The sequence below is a fragment of the Pelecanus crispus genome, chromosome 1 (assembly GCF_030463565.1).
Source record: "Pelecanus crispus isolate bPelCri1 chromosome 1, bPelCri1.pri, whole genome shotgun sequence".
Classification (NCBI taxonomy): domain Eukaryota; kingdom Metazoa; phylum Chordata; class Aves; order Pelecaniformes; family Pelecanidae; genus Pelecanus; species Pelecanus crispus.
This window is the reverse complement of record NC_134643.1, coordinates 123,259,728-123,283,259: the sequence shown is the minus strand read 5'-3', so window position 1 is coordinate 123,283,259 and position 23,532 is coordinate 123,259,728. Positions and strand designations below refer to the sequence as shown.

The window sequence follows — 23,532 nt, the reverse complement described above, 5'->3', positions numbered from 1 at the left end:
TCCTCCCTGTTCGGGGCAGACCCCTCCCCAACCACCCTGATGGAGAGTGTGTGTCCGGGGCGTTGCTGGCTGAGCCCTGCGTGTTCAAAGCCCCACGCCTACTTATTCAGGGGTCTCATTTTCGGCGCCTTGCTTCAGAAGGACTACCGAGGGGTTTCAGCCCTGCAGCAGCTTCTCTGTGCGTTGATTTGCTGAGCTTCTGCTTGGAATCTTCAGTAGCACTAAAGAGAGAAGCAATTCTAACTTTAAAGGTTGTGCTGCCTGTATCTTTTGCCCTTCAAATTTAGATCTAGCCTGCTCTGAAATCAATCAGTATAACATTTAAATATGGCCAGCAGAGCGAACGTGCAAGCTGAGCTGGACCTAGTGCGTGTCTTGAGCAGTCCTGCTCCCACAACTGTGGAGAAGGGTTGAACAAGGAGATGAGTCTTTACCTTCCTTTTAATCCTTCTTCCTCTGGCTGTACTCCTCCGGCCTCTCTGATTCAGGGTGGAGTCAGGGGAGACGTCCTGCTGCCACCCGTCCGTACCATAGGTTGGGTGGAATTGGTGATGGCCACAGCACGGCAGGATGCTGCATTCCTCGGCTACACAGCAAGTGCCAAGGGATTTCGTAAAGGAAGCAAAGCATTTCTTAAACGGTGTTTTAAATGTATTTCTGGACTGAATGCCCCTGACAACCCAGTGAGTTGGGGCTTTCAGCACATACTTCTGGGCTTGACTCATTTTCTATTTTGTTTTTGCAGATCTCCTCAAAACCAGCTTGACAGTTTAGAGGAGCAGATCATTTAATAGAGTTTTCAACAAGTCCATTTTGGTTTAGTACCATAATGAGCAACAGTTTCTTAGTTACCTCCTTTTTAAAAAAATCCATGCATCATTCCAAGTCAAACTGACTTTACAAATATATGTTCACATGAAGAAGACCTTACTTCACATTGTAAATCAAAGCTGCACTCTGGAGAGAGGTTTCATACCACTGGGCTCAGTATCATTTTTCTCAAGGTGACCTCAGTTGTTAAAGTATGAAGGTTGCATTTGATATGTCACTTACTTTCTCTAAGTCAATAAAATGAACCAGTGTGTCTTTAGATCATCAGAGATCTGCTTATTACCAAAAGTTGTTTTAATCCTGATTTGTGTTGGAATTTAAAAGAATCCAAGCAGATTTCATTTGCCACCCTGAATAAGAGTTTGGAGGGTGATACTCCGCTGTGTGTGCAGAGTGCCCCTGGATGAATTCCACTCTATTGGTTTATAGGCTTTCTTCTGAGCACTTGGGATGAGATCATGAAAGTGTAAATGGCTGTTATCTTCAAAGGCCTCTTTTATACTGACAAAACTCCACCTTACCGACTTGTATTAATAATCTATTGCAATCCTAATTAGTCCATATCAAGGTCAGCGTTTTGTGGTGGATAAAATGACTGTAAGCTCCAGAGAGTAAGTTTTTTCTTCCACTTCTTTCATGTTGAAAAAGAGGAGGGAGAACTGAAAGTGTAAAAGGAGAGATTGATGAGGACTTTTTGTTTATGTGTAGGCTAAAGAACTTTAATATGGAGTAATTAGTTCACATGACCATGAGCAACCTGTAAGATACCTGAGGCCACATTGTAGTCATTCCTTTATCATCGTGTCTCCCAGTAGACTGCAGAGACCTCCTCATTCAGCTCTGCTCCTTTTTTCATGGCATTGGTTTTCCAGTGGGAATAATCCATCCAAGGAGCTTTCAGCCTCATATTTAATTGTCTTGAAATGTAGACAGAAAGCTAGGAAATGTTTCACCGTGACATGAGCTCATGACTGCCTTTTTGAACGCCCGAAGGCAGAGTCCTGCTCGGGCAATGGCTCCGGGGCTGGGCACCAGGGTATCAGCAATCCCCTCCCAGGACCAGCAGGGTCAGGTCCAGCCCACAGGCGTGGAGGGTATTGCCCTGGAGAGGAAGGTGCAGGTAATCCTATGTCTGCAAATAGTGACCTAAGGTGACTTCCAGGTCCTGGCCCAGGAGATACCTCTCCACTTCCTTCGGTCTTGCTCCACCCCATGGAAGAGAAACTTCGGAGGTATAACACCAGGCTGGGATTCATTTCACCTAACTTTAGAAATCCATGTTTTGTGTGTCTCCGTCTGACACAGTCATCTGGTATCTTTTCGATCGGGGAGAGAAACAGCTGTTCATTGGGTGTGATTCACCTGCCTGGCTTGGCTTAGATGTCTCCCTCAGGTTGAAATGACTTGCACCCCACGAGTGTCTGTTTTACCCTGTTGGCAATAAAGTCTAGAGTCTAGACAAGTAGCTCAGAGGTAGACACCTACATTGCAGATCTCTCAGGTGGGATAAATCCTCCCCCAAGAGCCAGGACACCAGGAGACAGCATTACACTTTGTACACAATTAGCACCCAAGTTCCACATCTGCATTTCCAGGGCATGATATACCTGCCCAAGGCAGGCTGAAAGCAGCTGCTCTCACCAGCAGCGAGGTAGTGAGATGGGCTAATTGACCTGCTTCTCAGTGAACATTGTACCCCACCTGAGCCCTACACTTTGGGTAGACTGCTTTCAAGGTGTGAGCTAACTAGGACAAAGTGGATACATCTCCCCCAAGCTGTTTTTACAGGTGAACTTTCCCTGCTGGGGTGACATCAGGTAATTCACATGTGCTCTGACTCAGCCAAGTGCTGAGCTCTGTGCGCCGAGTGCTCGGCTGAATTGGAGCCTTGCTTTCTGCGTTCATCTGTTCTCCGTCTGCTAAAATGAGGATTGCAATAACACCCTTCCTCAGGGGGCAGTGTGAGGAGCGAGGAATTAATTAGCTGGGAGGCGACCACGTACTAGTGTGGTTCAGGGAAAGGCGACGAGGAGAGCAGTAGCTGGGACCTGGAGCAGCAGAGGGGAGAAGCTGGAGAGGGGACAGGTGGGACAGGAACAGAGGTGCTCCGTGGTCTGGCAGGGTTTGTCTCTGACCTGCTGCCACAGTCCCCATGCGATTCCCATCCAGACTTGGAGAGATGTGATTTCTAGGTGTGGATTTCCCAAGATGGATAAGGGAGCAGTAACTCCCCCAGTAGGTCCCACCCCCTCGTCCCTGTGCATGTCACCACAGATCATACACCCTCCCAGCAGCAGCAGCACAACCTGGTCTCTCCCTAGCGCCTCTGAAGCTAGAGGAAACTGCAGCGTCATGCAGGAAGGACACAAGTGTGTGTGTGTGTGCATGTATGTATGCGCACATACACACGTGTACGTGTTTGGAGTGGCTCCCTCCCGCCTGTGCCATGGGGCTCGCTGCGTCGCGCCACCTCCCAGGCTGGGCACAACGGGACGAAGGGTGAAGCCTGCTCGCCGCCGACATCCGCGTGGTATCTGTCCCTGATTTCCTCACTGTTTCAGTTTGTGCTTTAGCAGTACGCTTAGAGATAGGAGAGAACACTGCAGCGGCATCAAGTCTGGCGGCATGTCTCCTCCAGGGGAGCCAAAAGCGTGGAAGGTCAAGGTTGAATTTTTTTACTTCATTCCTTGTTGATGCGGGGAGGGAGGGAAGAGGAGGACGGGTGGTGGAATGGAGTCTCCCTCTTGAACAAATAACCACAGCTCTCCAGGGTGACTCATACCTCCGAAGACAAAGAACAATGCATCTTTAATTTGCAAAACTCAGCTTTCCAACTTCTGCGTGTCACTGGCACCCAGAGACTTTGCAGTTTGCCTATAATGCCATCATGTTCTTCAAAGGAGCAGTGACGCCAGCCCAGAAGGAGTGTGCTTACTCAGGAGAAGAGATGGTTTATATTTCATTTGAGCAGCTTATGTACTAACCTGCTAGGGCAGCACATATGTTGATTGCGAAATCAGAGTTTTCACAGTTCAGTATTCGGAATTGTCTGCACTTCCTGATTCTGGCACCAAGTTAGCGATGAGACCTGAGAGGTTTTTGAGGGGACCCCAACCCCACAGCCAGTTGCCATTACGAAAACGCTACTTGTTTCTTTACGGCGTGTGGTGCATATACGGTTCTGCTAGTCTAGGCAGCTCATTCAGGCAGCTTTAAACTTGAAGGAATACACACTTCTCCTCCTTCTATCCCCAGAATATACACAGCTAGAACAGGTGCTTTCTCCTGCTGCCTTTGGTATCATCTCCAGGTATCTTACTATCATTGGAACACTGACTTTCTTGACATGGACATGAAGAGAGTGAAGGAAATTCAAAAAAACCATTAGGATGCACTCGTTTGTTTCTCTCCCTTCCCTCTCACCTATTTCTAAAAAAAAGCTAGCAAAAAATCTTCATATAAGACTTCCAGTCTTTCACTACATTCAGCACTGGAGGACTGATATCCTCAAAGCCGCTGGCAGATTTGCATCATTTTTGTCCTCAAGAGCCTTTCTAGTGCAGCGTTGAAAAGAAACGAGCTAACACAGAAGATGAGTTGGGGGTAGATGATGCACAGAAACTGAATGCAAAGTACCGAATGAACAGTAGAAACACCGCTCTTTGTCTGTGGTTTTCCACGCTCTTCTTTACTACATGCTAGATCCTTCTCAGTGGCTGGTACCCTCCTGTATGTCCGTGCAGCACCTAGCATGCTTTGGGAAGTTCTGCATCAACGCTGGGCACCACAGCTAGAACAAGCAGCCTCAGCAACTGTTTTTTGAAAGGTTTCTGCTTGAGGCTGATATTTTTCTTCTTTATTCTCCAGAGTGTGATGCCTCAGTGTGGAGAAACTCCCTCATTCTCCTATCCCACAGGAGGCTTTTTAGAGGCTCAAATGCCTCTAGAACTTCTCTAGCCTTTGCAATACTCCACAAAACCACAGTAATATTGAAACGAAATGAAAGCAAACACTGAGGCAGGAGGTTGCTGCCAAAGATCTCTCTTCCAGAGAATAGCTAGGGATTTGGGTGGCTCTTCCACCCCACCCCCCCAACTTAAAAATTTCCAGACATGCGACATATGTGTCACTGTCGTTCTCAACCAGAATAAGTCCTGTCACCTGTTAGCAATCTAAAAGGGGCTTTTCAAGGCCACGGAGAGGAGTGAATGCTCATCTCCTATAAATTTCCAGTGGAAATTAGAAGGCTTTGAAAAACTTTTCCTGGGGGCAAATCAGAGCTCGCACCCACCTCTGTGAAACCTGCAGGTCTCCCAGCTGTTGCGCTGGGAGGTGGCCCTGTGGTGTGACAGTGGTTTCCACAGCCTGGCACACGGAGGGAAACCACCCTGCAGGGTAAAGTAGCTGCTGGTGGAATTTTACAGTTTGCTCTGTAATTTTCCAGCTCCTCATGTTCCAGCCCTGAGAGGTATGAGAATACCAGCCTTGTGCGGCTGCTGCCACTGCTGCTGTCGCTGCCAGTGATGAACTTGTCCTTTGGAAAGTCCCCCTTATTTAAGCTACTGACTAATTCTTTCAGCTGCCGGGAGATGACACACCTTTTCACAGTGCTGCATTAGGCTAAGGATTTGCTGGGTCCCGAGTGAGGGAGGGAGATTGAGTCATTTCGGATGCCTTGCTTCAGAGAGAGAATAAGGTCAGACTCATGCAGGACCGTATCACCGTCTCTTGTGCTTCTCACACCTTCAGCTGAAGCTCCTGGGGCTAGGGGGGAATGAGAGAAAGCAAGCGGGAAGAAGAGGCAGAGACGGGCACGTAAGAGACGTTGGCAAAGGGAGCAAGGAGGAAAGACTGACTTGAAGTTTTTAGGCACGCTGCATCTTTCTCCTGAGCACAAAACTACGTGGAGTATTTCAGTGCTCATTGTCCATTTCCTCTATTAAGCAAGACACCTCTTTGAATGAACAAGTCTAATCAAGACCATTCCTGCCTTACACTCAAAGGAGGGGAAAGTCACACTATAAAGACTGTTTCCCTTTGGAAAGATTAGCAAATCAGACCGGGGCGGGGGGGAGGGGGCAGACAAATCCCAGACTCAGAAAAGCCTTTCAAAGCAGTTAAGTATCCAACTCTCTCCTTGCCTGCCTCCGAGTTTGACACCAGTAAACTAATCCCAGCTTTCATTCACCCTACGTCTTCTGCCAGTTGCTGCCTTTAAAGTGCCTGCCAGGGTGGTGGAGGAATTGCAAAGCTCGATGCTATGCAACTTTCGGGGTTTGTTGCGTATGACTGACAGAAATTTTTGCAACTTGAGAAAAAACGTCTGGCAACAGCAGCAGCTATTTCGCAATTCATCCTGATCTCGCTGTGCTGAGGATGGGGGGATTTTCACTGACACAGATAGTGGCTAACTAGCTGCTCGGTACTCGGGGCTGACTCTTGTGTCTCGCCTGACCCTGGCTTGTGAAAATCACTCGTAGCTTGTCCAGGTAATTATATTTTCAAGCAGGCAGGTGTCACTTCTGAGGCGGAAGGGCGAGGGAGGAGAGAGGGTGCGGAGGCAGCCCATGTGCAAGTGCAGCCCGGCAGGAAGGCGAAGGGGGAAAGGCAGGCAGCCTGGCTGAGTCAAAGGCATACCTGCTCCCTCCCGGGCCGCTGCCGGCTCCGCCGCCATCCCGCCTCACGCCGCGGCCTACTGACTCACATCCTGCTGCTCCTTTCTGAAGCTTCCAGGAACGTGCTGTATCATACCGAGATTTGGCTACGTAGTGCCTCTTGGCTAGGAGCAGGCAGCAATGTCTGACCTGCAATGACACACAGAGAACCGTCTCTCTCTGTGCTCCAAGGGCGTAAAACAGATTCAGAGGTGCACGGGGTCCAGCCCAGCGCCAGCCATGTGCATCCACATAAGCATATTTCCTTTTGGCTCATAGGTGCAGTGGGACCTGTTATCTGACTTGAATTTGAAGCTTAAAGCTTTTAATATGGCTGAAAAGAATTATTTTTGGATCAGAATATAAAATCTTGTGGGGGCTTTCTTTTAGGCAGCCTAGTATGGATTGTTATATTTGTTACATAGAAATGATGAAATGCCAGACGTTTTTGCTATCATCTCAAGCAACACCCTGAGCTGGTACTATGAATCACCGCAGCCCCACTGAGACTTGCTGGTTTATACCTTCTGAGTGCCTGCCAGCATCACAGCTTTTTTTTTTTGGAGGGAGAGGGGGGTGTTGTTTTACATTTTAAAGTGTGTGTCCCCTCTGAGAAAGAATCACATGGAAATAGCATCCTGGGACTTGATGTTTATTACGTCCCGGTGATTTCTGTGTCCTGTATGCTCAGGATCAGTTTTACAGACAAAAGGATGTTCTGTGCGAGCTCAGGAGGTACGCTGCAGTTTTGACTGAGGTCTTGACCCATTCGCCCTGTGCTCTGAGCACGTAGGGAGTTCTTCTCTTTTTGTACTTGACTATCACTAACAACTCTGGAAGCCCAAATATGCCCTGTGTCACACTAGGACAGCGCCATTGCCTGGCAGGTGTTTGTTTGCCTTGCTTGGCCACGTCAGTTCTGCTGAACAAGGGTATCTTTGGGTCAGGGCGTATTCAACATCTCTCCTGTGCACCCATGCTCTTGGATACCCACTGGGCCCAGAGCTGCTTCTATGATTCTGTAAGCGCGTGTAGCATTTAGTGCTCAGTTAACGGTTGGACTTGATGATCTTAAAGGTCTTTTCCAACCTAAACGGTTGTGTGATTCTATAAGTGCATGATTCTATAAGCGCATGTAGCACTTAGTGCCAAGTTGGACTTGATGATCTTAAAGGTCTTTTTCAACCTGAACAGTTCGATGATTCTATAAGCATGCGTAGCTTTTAGCACTAAGTGAATGGTTGGACTGGCCGATGGTAAAAGGTCTTTTCCAACCTCAACGGTTCCGTGATTCTGTAAGCTACTTCTGCGCAGCGACGGCGCAGGGCAAGGCTGCCGCTCGCCAGCACTGGCGGCGCCCCGGCTGGGAATGACTAATGGGTGTTGCAAAGGTCGTACGAAGGGCTGCGGCGGCTGCGGGAAAACTCACGCTCAAGCCGCTCCTTTGACAGCGGCCCTCGAAGGCAGCCGGGCTGCGGCAGCCCGGGGGCGGCCGCCGGCCCCGGGGCGCTGGGGGAGGCGGAGCGGGGGGGCGCGGGGCGGCCGCCGCCTCCGCCCGGTCTCCACCGCCACCTGCTGATGCGCCGGGGCCGGGGCACGGCGGACCGACAGCCGTCCGTCCGTCCGTCCCCCCACCGCCGCCGTCGAGCTCTCGGCTCTTGATTTTCCGCGGGGAAACCGGCTGGAAATGATGCTAAATACCCGGAGCGGGAGGGAGCGTCATGAAAGGGGGAGAGCGGCTCTTTTCGCCCGGTCGCTAACCAAAGCTCGTTTCATTAAGCTATTAAACATTATGCAACATTTTGTACGGCTTAATTACAACTTTTTAAAGCAAGCCGAACGCAACCTTTTCGTGGCAATAAAACATGACCAGGCATGAAAGGCGGTTCAATACTTTCTGCTTAATAGCTTGTTAGGCATGAGGCTAGAGGCCGAGAGCTCGTGACTACACAGCAAGGTGTGAATTATTGCACCATAATTCTCGCCCCGGAGTGTTTTATTGCAATTAATAACAGTTTTCATGTTTTAAATACATTTTCTCACACCATAAAAAGCAGAAATGGAAAGTACTTGCTAATGGGAGAAATACCGGGAGGATTGGGTGCAGATCACCAACTGGAGCAACTTCCTTGGGTTTTGTGCTATTTTGATCTGCTTTTAAATGATTTTGGAATCCTGTTTGGCTTTAAAACTGCGTGGGCCCAAAGCCCTGTTATTTCCCTTTGTTGAAGTAGCTCTCCCTGCAGATCTCTTCACAGATACTTCTGCGTTGGGAAGCAACTCCCATTTATTTGCAACATATTTTCACCAAATTAACTTCAGCCACTCAAAGCCACACATTCAGTTCCCCACGCCAAGCTCCTAACTTCTGAGATGCACACCTCTTTATTTTGAAAGTAGAAATGAGACAGATTCGGAAAGAGGTTGTTGCCTTTTTGTGTAGGCTAGTCCTGTGGCAAATTTGAACCCACGCCAGTTTAATTTCGGGTAACCTGAAAGCTGAAGAAAAGCAGATATCACAAAAATAAAATGCTGTTTGAGGGCCCTGATCCAGATCCTACTGACGCTGCTGAAATGCAAACCTTGCCTTTACTGGGAGCTGAGTCTGCCTCCTGATACTGAAATGGTGCCATAAAAATGCTATTGTGGTGATACTTTTCTCCAGTTGTTATTAAAAAGCTGTGAAGGTGATGCCCGGGGTTAGTCAGCGCAACCTGCTTAATATGTGTACACAATACAATATGCTATATTAACATCACTGAATAGATTGCAACTTGTTAACCGGCCTGATGTCAAAAAGCCAGTCTTTAAGAGCAAATACAGGGATTGGGAATACAGGTACCAAGATGGAAAATTGATTGGTAGTTTGAACTTTCACTTAAGAAAGACTTAATGGGATGAGGAGATTAATAATGGGGGTCTCTCGGGCTGTCTGTCACTGTTTCAAGTACCCCAGAGGTTGGTAATAACTGCAAATGGATGAGGCAGGTCAGATACCTTGGTAGTCTCTTTCTGCATGTTACTAGACACGTACTCGGTCCGTTATCCGGTTTGTAGTCAGGACACAGCACAAAGCTCATTCTAGTAGCACTAAAAGAAAGAAACCGTATTTCAATTTAGTCTTGTCAGTGTTTAGTAAATCCTTGACAAGGTCTTGCTTCCTCTTTTGCCACTGCGGCAGCTGCTGCGGCTTTTTCTGCGTCTTCTTTCTGTTGTTCGTGTGTTCATTGCACTTGGGGCTATTTCATGGACCAGGATCCCATGCATGCCGGGCAAGGTACAAGACAAAACCATGTCTCTTGTCCTGAAGAGCCAGCAATGTAAGAAACAGGAGAAAAGTGCCAGAGCGAGCTGCCCCACCACGCAGTGACAGTTTGTAACAGGAGAAAACAGACAGTACGGTCCCTCCTTTCAGCCTGAAAAACAAGGACGGGTGGCAGCACCCTCTTCACACATAGCCAGATCGCTCTCAAGACAGGCTGTTCCCCTCTCCTCTGCAGTGCTAAGATCTAAGGGCGCAGCACCTGAAAGCAGGTATAGAACATTTCCAGCGAAAGGGGTTCAGTGGCTTCTGCAGTGACAGCGTCGAACAGAGCCCTTGAGAGAGAGGTGGCGGAGGGGGGGCTCTGGCACCTGTGGCGTCAGCCTTGGCAGAGCACATCGAGGGCTCCCCAGGCAGGAGGGCTAGCCAAGGGAGTTTCCGTCCCTGGGCTGGGATCCCTCCAGCACACGTATCATGATTCTAGTACTCGACCACATTGCTGAACTGAACTCAATGGGATTTTGTGCTGAAATAAGGGAGTAATGACTGACTTAACCCCATTTCAGAACCGAAACACGCAGTGTCGTACCATTACAACGCTTGCTCCGCTGATGCTTTGTGGTATTTATCCTAATGCTACCCCTAGAGACTGAATTCCCTCATCTGTTTCCCTGTCATCTTTAATAAACACTGACCATACATTAACAATGAGATGATGTTGTAATTCAGAGTAAGACAGGCTTTGTGCCTATGTCTTTTTGTTTGTTTCTACTGAAGTCCATTTAATCCAATCGGATGTTGCTTTTAAAACAGCATGAGTCAACTGAATTTATTTTTAAGGAAGTCTGCCCCAAAAAAAAAAAAAATCAATATATCTGAATTTGAATATGTTACTCAGCAGAAAAATCTTTACAAGACTTTAGTTCATTCTGCAAGTGACTTCACTAGTTATTTTTTTAAAGGCTTGGAGCTTTGTATAAATCTTCCCTTCTAAACAGATGAAACAAACAAAATGTAAAACCCATCTCCATAAAGCACAACAAAATAATAATTTCCAGATGGGCTTTCTGATGGAAGATCAAAGTCCTTCATCTCAGACTTGGGAAATTTCCCTTCCATGCTGGTATCAGTTTTATCTGAATCCAGTTCATCCAACATATGCTGTTTTCAAAAAGGCAATTAGCTAGACGAAGCAGCAGGAGAATGCTCTTAAAGCTGAAGAAAATAGAAAAGATTTTACTAAAAATAGTAAAAAAAATTTCTGGATAGGTAAGCGGGGGAGGAATCTTTCTCACTTTGATTTCTACAAAAATTAGACATTTCCAAACACTGAAAAATGCCAGCTCCATATGCAAAGATGAAATAAGCAGAAAAGAGTTGTTTCTGTATTGGTGCAACTGGTTTGGACAAACTCCCTGCTGTGCGTCTCTGATTTCAAACGTCAGCCAAACTAGTCGTGTGGCTAGAAAATAATAGGTTAGTGTTTTTCCATAAATGTTTTACGCATCTGTGCATTTTGAGATTTTCCTCCCAAGAAGCAGCAGTTTCTACAGAAAGCCTGTACTCATCGGGTGTCTGCATTTTCAGCTTAGCAGTGCCATAGAGTTTGTGTAAGGCTTTCTGCTTCTGAAGTTCAACCACGGCTAGCAGATGTACCCATCACTCTTGAATTGTATTTCTGTATTTTAGCATATACAAAATAGATGTGCAAAATACCTGCTCATTTCATTAAGCCTGGGATTTTCAAAAGATCGAGGAAGTCAAATTCCCCGGTCCTATTCATCCACTTAGGAGTCTGCCTTCTGGAGGACACTAGTTTCACTCTCCATCTCTCTCTCTCATTTTCATCTTGTTTTTCTCTCTCTACTTACACGCTTGCACAGAAACACTCACAGTTCAGTATTTTTGTCTCCTTGGTGCCATGCAAGACATGCCTTTTTGGCTAAATGGGCTGCAAACACACAGTCCAAAATACTAATGCATCTCAGCAATGAGTAGTCTTTCACCTTAGAAAGCTTAATCTGCTTTTCCCTGACCGCTTTTCCCTGCCCACCGTCAATGTGAAATATCAAAAAGCTTCACAAGAAAAAAATCAACCGATCAAAACTCACAGATGCACAAATAATATTTTAGAAAGCAATTCATCTGAAGGTCTTTTGACAAAGGGGATTATGGAACTAAAATGTAATTATCTTGGCATTTAAGTTTCTATTTCCACCATGTGGTTTGGTTCACATATTTGATTGCAAAGTTTTATCATTCAAAACAGCCTATAGGTCTCTTTTTCATTGCAGACACAAGGCAAGTACAGCCGTCTCCACCATGGTCCTACGACCAGTCCTACCAGTACTTGGGCTCCATTGCCACCCCCTCCGTGCACCCCGCCACGCCAATATCACCTGGCAGGGCTAGCGGCATGACATCCCTCACCGCAGAGCTTTCAAGCCGGCTGTCAAGTAAGTACCTAAAAGGTAGTCCCCCTGCACCGGCCCTCACCAAAGCCTCGAGGCTGACTCCAATGCAAACCAGTTGCAATGTCCTAGGGTGCTCCTGCAGCTTTTCTCCAGTTGCAGTGAAGCCTATTGCGGGCTTTCTGCAGCAAGCGTTCTCCAACGCTTTGCTGGGATTTGTGCAAAAAGTAAAGAAATACGGTTTGGGGCCCAACATATCATTGTCAAAAAAGAAAAAAAAAAAAAAAGGAGAAAGCAGCACTTTGAAGATGTATGGAACTATAAAAATAGTTTGGAGTGCTGAAGAGCTATCATATCTGCCAAGAAATGAATGCCACAGATAGTTCAGTTCTGTTTCCTTCCCTTGCTCTAAATTCAGACCAGAGCACAGCAGGTTATGGGTGGACACACTGACTGCAGGATGGTGGGGTTTGACATGTTAAGTGTTGCACTGGATTGTCTTGTTACATCTTCGTCAAATTGTACTGCAGAGCTTTACAAGCCAACATAAAAATATAGCATGGAAGTGAAAGCTACCCCCCTGGTTTCCACCATACTCAACTGACCATCTGCTCACTCTAACCCACACATATTGAACCAATATGTGTGTGTTCAATAGCAGGAATTTTCTTAAAATGAATGAGAGCCATATAATTCAAATTTGCACACGGCCTTTTCAAAAATATCTTCTTTGGCCGCACATATTGCTCTCATTTGAATACTCAGGGCTTCTTCTAAGATCAGAGAGAATCACTTGAATGTGCTCCAGCCTGTCCTATTGTTGTCATATAGAGCCTGCTTTGAAAGAGTCACAGGGATGATGCCCACCAAAAGTAAATTATTTGTTATGTCTGGGTGCTAATTACATCTTAGAATCATAGAATCGTTTAGGTTGGAAAAGACCTTTAAGATCATCCAGTCCAACCATTAACCTAACATTACCAAGTCCACCACTAAACCAATTAAGGGGAGAGTAGCAACCCCACGCCTCCTGGCTTGGTGGCTGGATCATTTATAATGAAAGTAAAAACTAGGAATCATTAAGGTTGGAAAGGATCTCTAAGATCATCATTCCAATCATCAACCCAACACCACCATGCCCGCTAAACCATGTCACAAAGGGCCACGTCTACCCATTTTTTGAACTCTTCCAGGGATGGTGACTCCACCACCTATCTTAGAGATAGCTGAAAATACAGGAAACCTTTCAGAAGGAAAAGAAAAAAAAAGAAATTTCTTGTTTTAAAAAAAGTCTATAAAAATTCTCATTCTTTATTGAAACACTCTTCTTTTAAAATGAAATGACTCCTTTTTACTTTCTCCCCTGTTTCCCTCCCTTTGCACTCCTTTCCACTGGCAAAATGCAGAAATGGAGAGAACGGAGAAGGATGAAAAAAGATTATCTTCATAGCAACAAGAAAATTTCAAGTAAAACAAACTATTTCATCAAGTTTTTTTACTCAGAAAAGTAATTTTTCTTTACAGAATTGTTTGAAATCAATATTTACCAGCTATTTTGATTTTCAAACCCTATACAGGGGTGGCCTGATACATGTATACTTGTAGGTGTGGATACATGAATCAGACTGAATGGAGATGTTAATCACATTTTACCTTTACCAGTGTGGCAACTGAGGTGGCACTCAAATGAGTGAATGTACTCAGTATTGAAATGCGCTCGCTATATTTTGCATTGCTGTAGTGCCCAAATCTCGTCATTGCGTACCAGGGCCCTTATTGTGCTGTGCGCGGTCTGAGCACCAAAGGCTTCCATGGTGGCTGCTCCCAAGAGTGCACGGTCTAACAGAAGATAGCCATGTATGTGTGGAGTAGCTGCACGCTTTGTTTCTTTTGTGGCACATGGTGAGCATGGAGGTAGAGTACCAGCGCTAGGGCTTGTGGGTGCTTTTTGTGCCCGTGGTCAAAGTGTTTTACCTTGGGGCAGGCATAGTTTCTCCATGACTTGTGAAGGAACCTAGAAGAGCTTTGTTCACTTGTCAGCATTCTTTCTTTCCTGTCTTAATTCTGTATGTGGGGGCTCATCTCTACACATCTTAAGTGTTTTTTAGAATGCTTCTGAAATGTTACTTCTATATTAAATGTCATTCAGCACTCCCAGAAAAATCTTTCACAATATTTTCTCCCCAGTCCCATTGCTGTCTATCTAAGAAATTTCTCTTTGTCAGAACAAAGAGCAAATTTGAGGGGTTTTTTAGGCCCTACCATCTAAAGACAGGGTGCCTCAAAAGAAAAAGCAAAGATATGGGACATACTTGACATTAAGTCTCTGACATATGGGACACCTTGACATTAAGTCTCATTATTCTGCTTTTTGCCAAACTGAGCAGAAGAAACCCTCATCTGAGAAGTGATGTGTCCAGGCAGTTTCAAGAAGTTGTATTTCTTTCTGAGGTGTGGAAGCACCATTTAAAACCTGCAGGTTGTCAGATGCCACCTTCAACTGTAGCTGCTCTGAAGCTCCTGCCATTCCACACCATAGTGTATCTTCCCATGTTAGATCTAAAGGTGCTGGGGTCTGGGGGAAGGAAATATGTTCAGGGGCCTATTAATCTTCCAGAAAAAAATGGAAGGCAAACTCAAAAAGGAAGCATACAGCATGCGTCAGAGCTTTTCTAAGAAATTTATAGAAATTCATCAAAGTGTGCTGGCTGTGTCACTGACGAGCTTTCAGAACTTGGCGCTGGAGTGTGTCTGCTCTAGCTTTAAATCCGGTCAGAGCCAAGAGCTTTGTTTTCTCTCTGCTGCTTCTCATGAGTATTTCCTTCAGCACATGGCTCCTCTTCTGCAGACTCCACGTCTTGTCTGACAGAAGAAGTTGTCTTCTGGAAAGATTTTTTCTTAATTATTATTGTTGTTATTTTAATCATGCACAGCTGCCAACTCTAGGGACTGACACCTTCCATTAATCTGAGTCATGATGAAGATCCTTCCTAAACAGGCCATTATCTGCTCTGTTTAATCCTTGCACACCAGGGAAGGAGACGATGGGACCGGGCATACTTCCATGGGTGTCAGACAAACCAGAGCAGAATTTGACTGTCCTATAAAACATTTCGCTTAGCAGGATGAGAAAGGCTTCTAGCACACATGAAAGGAAGAAAAAAGGGCAACCCCCAAATATATCATTCTGCTTTAAGAAGGCAGTAATATTATTGTCCTTTTTTACATACTCATTAGAGCCAAGATTTTCAGAAGTTAGTAACAATCATGTAGATGTTCTATGAGGACCCAGATACAAAGACCTTAAGTGAACCTGATGTACCTTGACTTTGGTAGTGTTGAGAGTCAATGGGGAACTGTGCTCCTAAGTGTTGACAGCTGGGCTGAGCCTGTGTGTGTAAATCCCACCTGTGCAGGTTCATGCACCCGAAGGACAATCTCTGCACCGTGGAGCTTCTCTTTTGAGCTGGCAAGTAAAACTGGGTGCAAGGAGGGACTGTGCAGAAGCTGAACAATTTATATTTAGGCCCCATCAGTGTCCCCGGTGAGTCAAGTGATGCTGTGCAAGAAGGCTGAGATCTGTGTCCCTGTGCCCCACTCACCCACCTGCTGAGGAGACGAGGGCACTCTGGAAGTGTAAATAATGCATGTGCTGCAAGGTCTCTAAGAGCGAACACATACACTGCAAAACAGGGCAAGAGCTTGGCAATCCTCCTTATTGCTGCTTTACTGAGATTAATCCAAAACATCCAGATCCATGAGCACTACAATGACTGTGTCGGAGAGCAGGTGAGGGATAGCTCTGTTCCGGCAGTACCCGCACCGCTTCGGTTGGCCATAGACCAGAGTTTGGATGTTGGTTATCGCCTCGAAAAGGTGAACCTCCCTTCTGCCAGTTCAACAGTTCTCTGTCTCCCTTCCCCACCACCCAGGTGCTTCTGACTTGACTGCGTTCAGTGACCCCCGGGTGGGAATCGACCGCTCCTTCTCTGCGCTCCCCTCCATCTCCGACCCTCGGATGCACTACCCGGGAGCGTTCACCTACACGCCGACGCCCGTCAGTTCAGCGATAGGAATCGGTATGTCTGCCATGTCCACAGCCACAAGATACCACACTTACCTCCCGCCTCCCTACCCCGGCTCGTCGCAGGCCCAAGGCAGCCCGTTCCAGACCAGCTCGCCCTCCTACCACCTCTACTACGGAACCTCCGCCGGCTCCTATCAGTTCTCCATGATCTCGGGGGGAGACCGGTCCCCCCCACGCATCCACCCCCCCTGCACCAACGCCTCCACGGGATCGACGCTCCTCAACCCCAACCTCCCCAACCAAAGCGATGTGGTCGAGGCAGAAGGGAGCCACAGCAACTCCCCCACTAACATGGCAACCACAGCGAGGCTAGAGGAAGCGGTGTGGCGACCATACTGAATAAATTTTAAGTAGTTATGGGCCAGGACTAACGTGCTTTCCATTTCCCGGTGCCCGTAGGTATCCCATAAACATCCGCCTTGCTTATGGGCCCTGCCATGTTCATACATCACTTTGAGAAGGAAACCCTCCAGAAGCCAGCGCTCCCAGGAGCGGTGGCACGTATTAGCCAGCCCCTGGCGAAGCGACGTCGCTCCAGCAAAGCATCCCTCCCAGGGGGCTGCGCTTCTGAAAGGAGGACACCCGAGTTGGTGGTCCGGAGGTAGCGAGGGTGGGTAGAAAAGCACCCAGTCTGTTTCCAGGCCTGTGGCTTTCCAGCGTGCCTGGGCTTGAAGGTCTCCACAGCCCTAAAGAGAGTTTCGGTTCACATCTATTTTTAAGACTTAAAACCTAAAAAAAATCTTAGTGAGTTTACTGCATCTTATGGACATACTAACTGTAAGGAAGTATAGGAAGATTCCCAGAGGGAAACTGTGAACGCTTCTGTTTTAGCAATGCTGTGAATGAGAGGTTTTATATGTTGAACTTCATTCTTTCTTTTTTTTTTTTTTTTTTTAACCCGTGTTGTATATTCCAAAGAATATGGAAATTTTTTATTGCTGGGGTTTTTTTGTTTTGTTTTGGGTTTGTTGTTTTGGGTTTTGTTTTTTTTTTAAGATGCAGCTCATCCTGCTTTGCATCTAATTTGTTTTATTTCTCTTGGCACCTTATAAATTGCAAAAAAAAAGATTTTACTCTTTTTTTTGTTTTAATCATGCTTGCTTCTTTCTTGCTTTGTCAACTGAAAGAATCAGCCCCTTTTTCAATGAGTTAATTTAACTTCTTTCTCTCGGACTTTTTTTTTTTAATACAACGGCTACAGCCTTGGGTCATTTTCAACTACTGTACTACTTTGATGAGTTCATTGATATTTATGCTTGATATTTAGACTTTTCTTATTTGTTGATACTATTATTATTTAAATATGCCTATATTAAAAAAGATCAGCAATTGCCTTTTTTGGTAGCAGCCAAAGTCAAATTTATCACATTGAAAAAAGCTGGAATAACGATGGGTAAAGTGACCTCCTAATTACCTAGAAATATTGTTTACAATTATCTCACTCTCATTTTACTCAGCTGACTGGGCTCAGATCCTCAAAGGCATTTAGGTGCCCAACTCCCACTGAAATGATTTAGGCACCAAAATCCCTGTGAATTTCTGTGCCTTCCCACGCAGTGGAGTCATCTCTTTCTACTCCTTCCTTGCTTTTCCTTCATCACCAGTGGTGACCCTCAGGATCAGTAACCAGGATGTACATATTTCATAAGGCAGACTCAATAGTCCTTAACTAAATACATCCCCATATGGCCCCATTCTGCTCCCGAGCTTGCCTGGGCTTCCTAAGAGCGCCAGTGTAGGCCTCCTAGTCTTTCAAAAGTGAAAGCCAACAACACGCAGCTAGCATGGCAAGGGTGAAGCCCTGGCTCCGATGGAATCGGTGTGAGATTTGCTCCCGGCTCAGCAGAGCCAAGATTTCTGCGCCGTACAAAAGCCACGTTCCAGTGCGCTGGAAAATAGATCAGTTCATGCATCACAAAATAACTCGGAACTGAACAGGGTTGTCAAGCTCATCTGGAAAGCAGGCTAGCAAAGAAGGGGCCTTAACGGTTCCTCTGTCACCATCTTCTGAGGGAAGAGGAAGGGTATTTAAAACTGGTGGACACGATATTCTGTCCTGTAGCAATCATGCAAGGTTTATACTAACAGCATGTTAATAGAGAGTTGTCATCGTTGCCCATCGTTACAGCACAAACATATCAGATGTCACTGTAAAGTTTATGGCACTATTTTATTTGAGGGTTTGGTCTGAATGCAGTTGTTGTACTACTCATTAATTACAAACTGCTGATGTTGACACGTGTGCGTTCCAAATTAGCTGATTATTATTTAATGTACCTCTTAAATGAGTGAAACAATTGCAGGTCAACTCAAGAGAGTATTTGAAAGCAGGACTTCAGATCAGTGTTTGATGTTTAAAAAAAATTAAAAGGATTCAAATTAAAAAGATCCTTGGCTGCAGGCAGCAAAACAGCTGGACTTATTTAAAACCATTTGTTTTTCAAGTTTTCTTTTTTTAATATGATTTTGCTTCTTTGTTTAAGTCAGATGCAGTAGCACTTTGGTATTGAAAAGTTACAAATTGAAGAATTTACATTGTCAATAAGGTCATTTTTGTGCAGAAAATAGGGAGTGTTTCAAGAGATCTCAGCAAAAGTTCAAAATGGTTCTGTTAAAATACATGCATGGCCTTGTGCTTTTCATTTAGCATAATGTTCTTTATCATTTTCTAGAGTTTGCTCTGAACAAAACATCAAAATTATATCAGAAGAGTTAAAAATATATTTTGGAAGTATGGAGACCTTGCTGAATACCAAAATACAGAGACCCTACCTGTTGTGACATTTACATAGCTGGAATCTCACCTCTTCAGTAGCCTAAAAAAAAGTCCTTCATCACTAAACAGTAGCTCTGTTGCAGAATCCATCTTACACATTCTCTGTCGCTGTGCGATTAAAATCACCGTTTACTGCAGCTCTCACATCTGCCTTGTGACTGGACCACCCAAGTGCATGGATAGTACTGTGAGCGCGAACCCAGAAGTGAGGGAGCGGAGGGGACCCCAGAGGAGCCAGGTGCCTCACCGCGGAGGGCCGGGCTGCCGTGGCCGGCTGACTTCAGCCCAGTGGCAGACGCAAGGCTGATGTGGCTAGTAGGCTCCCAGGCCTGTCTGTCGCCACAGACTGCTTTCTGCTACAGCCCTTGGCCCCTTTTAGCCCGTAGTTTGTACTGCGTGCTTCTGAAGCGAAAAGATCCGGGGTTCACAGGAACGGGGAGTTGGCATCTCTTAGCCTGGAGATTAGACCTAACGTTGAACATTTCTTATGTCTACAAATCTACTTTCTTTACACTTGTCCTAAAGGTCGAGGTTAATTTTACGCTCCCCGGTGTGAACAGGATGAGAAACTGCAGAACTGGTCACCATACTTACCCTGTGTCTTTACGGACACGTAACAAAACCCTGGGCTTTCCCAGTGTCTCACACGTGATAATTGCCAGCAACTAAACTTCGGAGTCTAACCTCTCTGTGTGTGTCAAGCACAGCACAAAGCAGCACCCTCTTTACAGAGGAAAAGCTAAGTTCATTATCCTGTGCAATTAGTCTGTTTAATCACTGTGGGTTTCAGCGTATTCACGCAAGTGCTTATGAGAAACCACAGTTTACTCAAATCTATATTTTTGTAGCCATCCCCTGTCCCACTAAGGACAGCAAAGATCTTCAAGGCTGTAAAAACGTTCTCATGTCATATCTTAAGAGCACTTAGCAGGCAGAAAGAGGACATTTGGATAAAACATTTCCCCCATTCTCACACATCTCCAAATTATATTATGTAAGTATATATTTTTTTATATATATATAATATATATATTTATATAGTTTTATCATCCTGGTAGCTGAATGGAATCAAAAAAGAACTATTGTGCTTCTGTTCGCGAGTTACAGTCAGCAGAGTGCCTTAGATACCTTCCGCTACGGAAATAGAGTTAATGGCAGTACTTACTATCAGCTTGTGTGTTCCTTTCACAAGACACAACTCGTTGTCCAGATGCAGCCATATCAAACAATTTTGAAGTAAATATAGGGCCCAGCTCTCATTTGCTCTGAGGCCTCAAACTGCTCTCAAACAACATTTATGCTCACTTCAAGAGTTCCTGCTAAACTTCCAGGGCAATGTACAGGAGCTTTAGTGCAAGGGGGAGGCGGATGCAGAGTGCATCCCTGCTACAAAGGATTTGATTTGTAGAATTATGGCAGATCATCTGCTGGAAAGGAGAAAAACCCTTTCCTCCAAATGGCCCACAGTCTTTGTCAGAGTGTTCCGAATTGCCTGCACTCTTGAAACATTCATTACTGCTTTCTGGGTGACCTTTTCCATTGGTGTATTTGAAGAATCAGAAGTGGATTATTTTTCTATTTGAGCAAAACACTTGCTTGTTTTCCTGCATCGTAACATTTTCGTATTTTATTTTTGTTAACCTTGCTTGGTCAGTACCGATCACTTGGCATTTTTCTCCTTGTCCTAAAAGGGTTGCATCAACAGAGTTACTTGTATTTATGTATGTAAATAGTTTTCAAAAGCTTCATAGCAAAATATTTAGTGCTTGTAATTACTCTGCATTTTTTTCATTTTTCTGTGTTTTTAATGAACTTACCTTTGTGTTTGCTTAAATACTGTAGTGAGACTTATTTCTTTCCGAATTAGTTATTTTAGGCTTCAAGATTAACTACATTTTATTCACTTTTGTAAACAGTTATAGCATGGTCTCTATTCAACACTCTTCACTTTTTTGTGGTAGGGGAGAAATTGAATGTGCAAAAATCTGTGGGTTATTTGTGGTATTCTGGGTTTGACAGTTACATCTTTCTTGAAAACAAAAACTAAACTTTCAGTCTGAAGTGGCTGTATGGTATGTTTGAGGGGAGGACACAGCGGGAGATGCACTCCTATCAGAATGGCATCAAAGTGTATTCGTTCAGCATTTACAGGCCACATTTACAAAACAGATGCTGCAGCATCCTGCAACAGTTATATTTTCCCTTGACACCGTCATGCTGAACATTTCCAGAAGGGGAAACTACCAGGTTCTGGAAGTTTGCTTTTTTGTTTTTGATTGCAGGGGATTTTTCTTTGGGGGGGTGAGGGGAGGGGTGGCAGGAGAGGACGGGAGGCTGCTGTTTTTTGGAACCAGATAGGAAAAGAGAATAGAGTAGATTTTTTCCCCACTACAGGAAGTCTCTAGATACCACGTCAGAGTAGACTTTTGCTGTACATAAGGATGGCTGTGTCCAGCGCCACGGAAGAATTCATTACAACTAGCACGCAGAGCAGCTGGACTGCTGCGTTAGTTCTAATGAAGACTTTCTTTCTTTCTTTCTTTGTACCACAGTTTCCTCTGTAAATTCAGTATCATAATTAGTGTGAACGACAAATAAAAAGTTTGACAAGTATGCACATTGGCCTGGTGCGTTCTTTCATCAGGGAGAAAACAACTAACTCTCTCAGAGAAAAAGTAACCATCAGAAAAAGGATACTGAGCATATCACTCACATCATCAAAAATTTGTTTCCATCTTTTTTTTTTTTTTCAATCTTTTATTGCTTGCTTTCTTTTTTAACACAAAATGGCATTTTCTTGCTATGGAGTGACCTGGCGCCAGGCCTGCTATCCAACAGGGCTATCAAAATAGGACTGAAAGGAGACTTTGCAGGTACAGAAGCCTAGTAATTGCATTATATCTCTGGCTTCTTGATTAAATTTCAATATTTCAAGGTCATCTACAGCTCTTATTTTTCTCCCTTAATCTTTTGCCTCTTAGGTTGGCTCCTTTTTGATATTGATGAGTTGAACCTTACTTCAGGAGCACCAAAACAGATGGTTTGAGGTCATGTTACTTATGAAATACATTGGTTGTTTTTAAATAAATAATGAAACAACAGTGTTAATGAAACATTAATATGGGGGAACCAAGCTTTCAAAATGAGAAAAAAAACCAGAGTCGATATTGAAAGTTCAATCTGAAAGCCTCAGTATCTGTGCATATACAGATATATATAAAATCTTCTAATATTGGCTCTACACAATATATTGCATTATATTAAAGAAGCTTTCAGTAGTATCCTTCTAGGCAATAACGTATATATACAAAGATTAACTTTCATCTACTCCTCTCAGTGAAGTGAAGAACAAGCTACAAAGCAAGCTATTAAAGGTACATTTTTTTGGACAACTTGTCAGGTAGCATGTCATATCTCAAATGATAATTCAGATTATCTTTTCAAAATTAGGGCCAAGACACTAAGAAAAAACAGTTACTGAATTCCAGGTACTTAAATTTCTAACCTCTTTAGAGGTTAGAAATGCTGATACATATCTCTAACGTGGTTACTGGTTAACCCTGCTCAGTATGACCATCTGACATTTCTTTCCGGCACAATCCCATGTTATCCTAACAATATTGCACTTTTATTTTTGCAAGGGTCTGCCCTACATAATCTTCTCCTTACCCTGTGAAACCCAAGAGCACTTCTTTAGAGGTGGGTGATGAAGTAGAGCACATATTTATTTTGTTTCTTACTTTAACACAACAGGAAAAGAAGCTCCAAATACACAGTCAAAACAAAAACAAAAATATTACAGCCAAGGGCATCTCAGCAGAAATAGCTGTAGCTCGATTTTGAAGACTATGTAGAGGACATAGCAGCAGAGTTCTCGTTTTGTATAGGAGGGTAAGGCAACGGACTGCCATGGCCATTTTAACCAGATGCACATACCCCACTGCTGCTGAGGCTGCCTGTCCTTGCTTGACAGCAGCAGCTCAGGCATTTGTGCAGGACAGCCGGACCGAGGCGAGTCCCTCCTAGCCCCAAGCCTGCCAGCTTTCACGGTGGTTGTGCCATGCCAGATCGGTGGCACCCGCTCTCTGCAGGGTGAAGGCAGGAAGCATGGGCAGCTGCCCGCCCCTGCTCCTCTGCCTTCCTCTCTGCCCAGGGGAGCTGGCAAAGCGGGGAGCAGAGAGCTCACGAGCAGGCAGCGGGCAGTCAGGGCAGCCCTCTGGGATCCCTGGGCACTCGAGGTGGCCCTGCCCCATGCCTGTTTTGGTAGCTGAGAAAGTCCAGCTCAATCCTCCCCCCAGCCCCTGCTCTGGCTGCTTGAGGATGGAGGAGGAAAGGGCAAAGAAGGTGATAAAGACTAAGGCTGGAGGCTGCTGTTTGTGACAGCAGGGGCTGGGAAGGGTGAACGCAAAAGGTTGTTGACTTCTTGTTGCATCTCACACCCTGACTGACAGCATTTAATGACCTTTAATTATAAAGGCCATTGTCATGGGTGTTCTCCCACACAGCTTTGT

The 23,532-nt window shown here is 45.1% G+C and overlaps 1 protein-coding gene across 3 annotated transcripts in view; it reads left to right on the top strand.

Annotated features, from left to right (window-relative positions):
• The window catches only part of RUNX1 (RUNX family transcription factor 1), a 72,855-nt gene extending 56,271 nt beyond the window's left edge, over positions 1 to 16,584 (top strand). The window contains exons 5-6 of one of the 3 annotated variants that reach the window (XM_075714800.1): positions 12,042 to 12,203; positions 16,091 to 16,584. In XM_075714800.1, the coding sequence (XP_075570915.1) occupies positions 12,042 to 12,203; positions 16,091 to 16,584 (656 nt within the window). Of the gene's footprint in view, positions 1 to 12,023; positions 12,204 to 16,090 lie in introns of all 3 variants that reach the window. The other 2 variants (XM_075714805.1, XM_075714812.1) reach the window with 2 other exon arrangements.
• Positions 16,585 to 23,532: the final 6,948 nt, after the last annotated feature.